Source organism: Prosopis cineraria, unplaced genomic scaffold, assembly GCF_029017545.1.
Source record: "Prosopis cineraria cultivar Desert tree isolate PC_DT_omini unplaced genomic scaffold, ASM2901754v1 PC9, whole genome shotgun sequence".
Lineage (NCBI taxonomy): Eukaryota > Viridiplantae > Streptophyta > Magnoliopsida > Fabales > Fabaceae > Prosopis > Prosopis cineraria.
Genome location: NW_026555340.1, coordinates 20,147,666 through 20,154,447, shown reverse-complemented (window position 1 = coordinate 20,154,447; position 6,782 = coordinate 20,147,666). Strand labels below are relative to the sequence as shown.

Genomic DNA, 6,782 nt, shown 5'->3' with positions numbered 1-6,782 from the left:
ACTTTTTAAGGTATTGTAAATTTTTTAATTTTTAATTTCTACTTAGTAGTGTGAGTAAAATTGAAAAACCATCTTTAATCCTTTATATTGAAAATATTTATTCTAAAAGAGTGTGATTCTTTTCATCAAGAAAGAGAATCAAAGTATGATATTAATAGCTACTCCATTTATCCTAATTTATAAGACACTGTGAGGCAAAATCACACATATAAAAAAAAGGTCATTAAATAATTTTACTAACTTATTTTTTCAAAACAAACATGTAAACTTTTAAAAATATCATTTATTTAATACTCTATTTGTGAAAGAATATTAAAGAAAAAATATAATGGGAAGGGTAATATTAAACAAGTATTATTAATGAAACTTTATTTTATCAAAATATTTTATATTTTAGGACACTAAATCTCCTTTAAAAATATAGTGTTTTATATTTTAAGATACTGAATCTCCTTAAAAGTGTATTATAATTTGAGACAGAGGTAGTATTAATTATTTTATAATTTAAAATATATTTTTTGCTTATATTAAGATGATTTTATTTTTAACCTATAATTTTATAGCTATTTTATTGCTTCATGATTTTATTTTTTATTAATTAATAAATAATTATAATATATTTTAAAATATTAATATTTATATTATATAAATTGTGCCCCCAGTGACAAAATTTTCTGGGTCCGTCATTGGTTATGAGAGACTTGTACTTTTCTTTAAACACAATCCTCATTGGTCTTGCAAGAAAACTTTTAATATATAGCAATTATATTTTCTCTCCGATAATTTTAAGAAAAAAGTTTACTTTCTACACGTTTCTTCTCTTCCCAATTCCACTGAGGGGACATCAGAAAGAAAAGTATTTTTATGTTAGATTTTCTTTGTTTTCTCACAAAATAATTGTAAGAAAAATGTGTTCTAGTTATAGTGCACCTTAGATGGTTTTATCTTTGAGCTTTTGAAGACAAAAAAAAAGAAAATAATAGTTATGAATCCAAAATTTATATGAATTATAGATAAATATTTTAAAAGAGAAAATATAATTAAATTACCACTTAAAGCACCTAAAATTAAGCTCTAATAATTTCTAAGATTTAAATTTACTACACCAAAAAACGTTGGTCCTAGTAAAAATTGGCTATTTGATAATACTGGATTTTTATTAGTCATATAAATTATGAGTCGGTAGGTTTCATTTTCCCAATAATTTAACACTTCATCCTTTGAAAAGTTTGGAGTTTCAAAAGCATAAATTGCTCACTCAACCATCCACGATGAGCCCAGCACTAAAGTATGCCCTCTTTCATAGCCTCACAGCTCTAAAGCATTAGCACCTAACACATAAATGCAATTTAACAGACCCACACAAACCCATTTCTGCTGAAGCCTCATCAAGACCCTCATATTCGTTTGATACTATGATATATATGTCTTACTGATAAGTATATCTGGTGTATTCATGTTTTGGTGATTGTCTTGGTGGGATCTAACTCAGAATTTTTCTGTATAAATCTTATTCTGCCCAATTGTTATTGGAAAAGTGGCTAATGCCTATTTGATATATGCCTGACTGGGTCCTGTGTCTTCTTCTGTAGTGACTTTCAGACAACCTATAGAGCTTCTGGTTCTTTAGAAAAAGAAAAGCACATGGATATCTTTTTGAGATTGAGTATTTTTTTCCCATGAGCTTAGAAAGAAGCGGCATAGTAATAATAATTTAATATATTGTAGGTATTCCCACCCAACTGGCAACTTCTCTCTTTTGTGTCTGCAAAGCGTTTGTCGAAATGTCTGTGAGAAGTATTATGATAGCTTCCTTAATTAAAAGCCTATTGAGCAATAATAGTTTAAGAAAACCATGGAGAATATCATTATGATGAGCAAACCAGGCCACTTGATAAGCATGGACCCGCAATAAACTCATCATAAGTTTGCATTACATTCATGGTCAAATTAGAAGTGCCAGATATGTTCAAGTATATACTTTATGCTACATACTCATTATCAGGCAGACAGATGACTCAAGTTAAGGCTTTTGTAAGCAATAGTGTTACTGGCTGTTCTGTTCAAGTATAAACACTCTGGCAATCTTAAAGAAGTCAAGCTGTACTAAGATGTTGAAAGCTGAGGCGCATGTGAATATCATCATCACCATCATGGTATGGTCTATGATGTACAATTGTTGGTCTTTCAGATATCAAGCTTAAAGTTCTTTCCTTTGATGCATTCTCCTTTATTAGAAGCACACCATTTGTTTGAAGAATAGTGTGTTATCCTGATTCTCTCTGTATTGCTTATATTGCAGGATTTGACAAGTTGAGCATGGGCAATGAAATGGGTAATAACAACACAACATCTGCTCTCACTGGTATTTAATTGGTTTGTTATTTCAAGTATTGAATTGAATTAGGTGAGGTAGAATTCTGTCTCTTTTGCTTTGATTATTTTTTATTTTCACTTCTGCAGTGGAAGATAATGCGAGTGAAGCTGAGAAAAAAGCTTTCAATGAGGAAGTTACAGCTGAGAGCATGGAAGAAGGAAATCAGAAAATCTCTTCTGCTAAAGGAAATGATGGTGAGACAAAAGCTGATGGATTGGCTTCTAACGATACAAGTGAGCCTGGAAATGAGATATTTAAAGGAGCTACTCTTGGAGATGGTGTGAAGGGAGAGAATCAGACGATTCCAACATGTGAGGCCAGAAATGAATTGGAAGAGGCTGCCGTGGTTTCTGATGATGCTATAATGAAACCTGGAAAAGATACACTTGAAGAAGATAGTCATGCAGATGCTTCTTGCGATGCAATAATTAAACCTGGAAAAGATACACTTGAAGAAGATAGTCATGCAGATGATATGAAAGAGCCAAATCAAACAATCCCAACAAGTGATGCTGAAAAAGATGAAGAGAATGCTAGAGGATTGACTACGGTTGAATCCATAAGCATGCTTGACAATGATTCCTCAAAAAGTGATACTCATGGAGATGTTGTAACCGTAGAAAATCAAATGCCCCCCGCAGTTGAAGCTGAAGGTGTTCTGAACAATGCTACATCACCGGCTTCTGTTGATGTACCAAATGCACTAGAAAATGCCATACGGGAAGGAAATGCGTGCGAGGACAGTGAAAATGGAGACCACCAAAAGCATCCATCCACCGGAGGTGAAATTATCCAGGAAAAAGCTGAAAGGTTTGGTTTAGATGATAGAATAAGTGGGCTTCAAGATAAAGCACAGAAAAAAAACATGATAATGATGAGCAAGGTGAAAATGTGATGGATCCTATTTCTGAAGACTTAGATGTTCTGGGAACAGTTACCAACTTGTCTTCTGATGATCAATCAAATGTGAAAGATTCCTTTTCTGATGCAGGCCAGTAGTTTCTTTTTAGATGCTATATTTCAAGAAAATAAAAAATACTTAGTATCATAGTTTAATGAATATTTGGAATTCCAATCTGCAGGGCAACAAATAACTGAAATCATACAAGTTGAAATGTCTCCAAATGCTGGATTAGCAGACACTAGAGGTGAGAACTGTAAAATCCTGTCAAAATTTTCACTGGAAGGTACTGAGGAATATGACAAGCAAATGGACTTATATTTGAAGAAGAATCACCTGGTTATGTATGATCATCACATTGATAAAGAGTCTTCAATCAAACAAGGTTAGTCCACTTCACTTCTTGACGTTTTCAATGTCATGGCCTTATTCCTTCTTATATGATTATATGTCACATTACATCCAATTTCGGAAAGTAAATTATAATTATACTCAGAAGAATCTAAATTATCATATTCAAATGCGAAGACTTGAACTTGTGATCTCTGTATTTCCTTGCTTTTAGTTCCTGCAGAGGAAGAGAATACTATCGCTTTAACATCACATGAAGTAGAACTTCAAGAACCGTCACATACACATTCTCATCACGATGAGCTTGTTGAAGTTCTTGAAGAACAATCACTCCAACACAATGAATCACTGCAAAGAAGGGATCTTCTGGATACTGATACACTCCCTTCCATGGATGATGATATCAGTTCAGATAAAGAAAAGGAAAAACATGAAAAAATGTTAGGCGGAGTCAGCACTGATAGTGGAGATGGAGATGAATCAGGGAGCAGTGCGGGATATGCATCAGAGATAACATATAATTCTTCTAGTATCGATGAAGAAAGCAATTGCAGCCGATTGTCCGACGTCGATCATATTACTGATCTTTCCATGGATTCAACACCAGAATCTGATATGGTGGATAACCGACTAAAGTTTGACAGTGAGGACAAGGGCAAGGAACATCAAGAAGAAAGAAAATTGAGCATAAGTGGATCAGAAATGGAGAATTCACAAGATTTTGAGGCTGACCTCCCTAATGGAGACTACAATGGAGATGGGAATGCAGTTCTTGCTCCGGGTGTGTATGGGATTAGTGACCTTGATCAAGTTGAAGAACCCAAAGTTACTGAGAATGGACACCATTTTGTTGTGTGCATTAATAACAACAGAACTTCAGACGAAATTAGCACTACTCCAGCTCAAGAGGATTTTACGGTTCCTGAAGCTGAAGTAGATGAAATTATCTCAGGCTCAACAGTCGTAAATTCCAGACCTGAAGATGAAGAAAATAATGAGGAGAAGGTTCTTGAAGAAATAGACAAAAGGCCAGAAGCTTCACATACCCTGTTAAAAGGTTTAGATTTTTTAACTTCAGGTCCGAAAGAATCTCAAACCCTGCAGGATTCTTCTACGTTACATATCCATAGTCACCAAGAGGACAACGTTAGCCAAGGCACGAGCTTTACTTCTACTAGCCTGCAAGCTTCAGATTGGAAGCAAGAAAATGGAAGCAAGTCCCTTGGTGGCATAGGTAACAACCTTGATTCTTCAGATTTGACTGTGCCAGCTCTGGACATAGTTGATGATGAAGCATTTGAGAAAGAAGAGAAAGACTATTCCGATCAAGCAGAAGCAGCTTCACTAAAAGAAGCAGAAATAATAACTTCAGAAGCCAATCTGTTCAGTGTTCCACTTCTTAGCAATCCTGTATTTGCAAATGGAGCTCATGAAGTTATGGAGAGTACAACAAGGTATAGCACGGAATCAAACCCTGAGAATCCAAATGTCTCTTGTCTGATGCAAAAATCTCCAAGTTTCAATCTCAATCTCCGAATAGAAGTGTCAAAGGAAGAATCAGATCACATTCCTTTGCTCCATCAGGGTAAGACTGCAACCGAAAGTTTGTCAAACCAGAGCATTCTAAATCTTATGCCTTGCACCGAATATGAACAACGCGTAGTACAGCATGAAGAAGAAATGCCAGTGGAGGAGAAAATAGTCACTATGGAAAGAAGTTACTCTGAAAAATTCCATGCTCCATTCTTAGGTCTCTTGAAAGAAGAAGAAGAAGCTCATCTTCTTGTCATGCCAAAGAAACAAGAAAACCAAGCTGGTAGTGCGAAGGAAGAGAAAGAAATGGATCATAATTTGCCTAAAGGAAAAGAAAAACGCAAGCCAAGGCCTTCATTCTTCAGCAGCTGCATGTGTTGCGTGACTTTGACAAACTAAACACACTTACAGAAATTGCTTATATGAGCCTGCTTCAGTTTTTCTGCTTTGTTGGTGCTGAGTTCTGAGTTCTGGTTCTGATTTTTTTTTTTTCCTTCCTTTTTTGGAACTGAATTTTTAATGTGAATTCTGAAGAGATATATTGGTTTGCAGCATGGTGAGATGAGTTAATTTTCACTTCTTTCGACAGACTTCATAAAAGTGGAAAGAAGAAAGAGTGAGGAATTTTACCGAGGCAACTTTATTTTCTCTTTTGATATCTGATTTTCATATTTGTAACTAACAAGGACATGCCATGTTTGACACATTTAGACACTTGTACTGTGGTTCTTTTAAGCTGTGCTTGATTTTAAGTTTCGAAGCAATTCAATGGATGTTTGACCCAACGAACATAGAGACATGCTTTTATAATTTGATGTGCTGCTTTGGAATCCTCACTAGCTACCAACAAAACAAACACAAGCTTGATGGTTTTGAAATCTGTTCAAATTAGAAACAACAAAATTAGTATCTGATGCTTGCAATCATAAATTAATGTGCATTGTCTACTCGCATCGCTCCACCTTCGGGAAAATTACTAAGGTTGTATAGAAGAAAATTTAATTTTTAAAAAGTCCCACGAAATGCAAAAAGAACTCTTCAATCCCACAAGCCTTAATTGTAAATAAGATTTGGTGTATATTTATCAAAATGCCCTTATTAAAAAAAACTCTCCTAATGTTCGTTTAATCTTGGTAAGGGTATTTTTGTAAATGTACTCCAAAACTTATTTATAATTAAGACCCATAAGAATTCAAAGTTACTTTTATTATTCATGTGACTTTTTTGGAAATTAAGTTCCTTCTATAAAACCTCTTGGTGATTTTCCCATCTTTTTATAATAAATCGCTGGTGATGACGGAAAAAATGGGAAGAAATAAATGTGTGGTGTGAGAAATTGAGAAGTTGTGAAATCTCTTTCGTTAAGCTACTTTAGCAACACATTCAATCAGATGAGACTAATTAAGCTTTCCCGCAAATTATATTGACTCAAATGATATTGTCAAAAAAAGAGAAAAGAAAGAAAGAAAGAAAGAGACAGAGACACGTTCGACAATTCGGGCGGAAGAAGTATGGACCACTCACAGTCCCTGAGACACCGTATTACAGCTCCATGCATTCTTTGGTTCAAAAATTGCCTTTTTACTTTTTGGTCAAACAAAAAAGTTCTTTTCCCAAAGA

At 34.5% G+C, this 6,782-nt stretch overlaps 1 protein-coding gene across 1 annotated transcript; it reads left to right on the top strand.

Annotated features, from left to right (window-relative positions):
- Positions 1-3,132: 3,132 nt before the first annotated feature.
- LOC129319955 (uncharacterized) lies at positions 3,133-5,897 on the top strand. Its single transcript, XM_054965066.1, has 3 exons — positions 3,133-3,368; positions 3,460-3,663; positions 3,844-5,897. The coding sequence occupies exons 1-3, from the start codon at positions 3,272-3,274 to the stop codon at positions 5,559-5,561; spliced, it is 2,019 nt and encodes a 672-aa protein (XP_054821041.1). The 5' UTR covers positions 3,133-3,271; the 3' UTR covers positions 5,562-5,897.
- Positions 5,898-6,782: the final 885 nt, after the last annotated feature.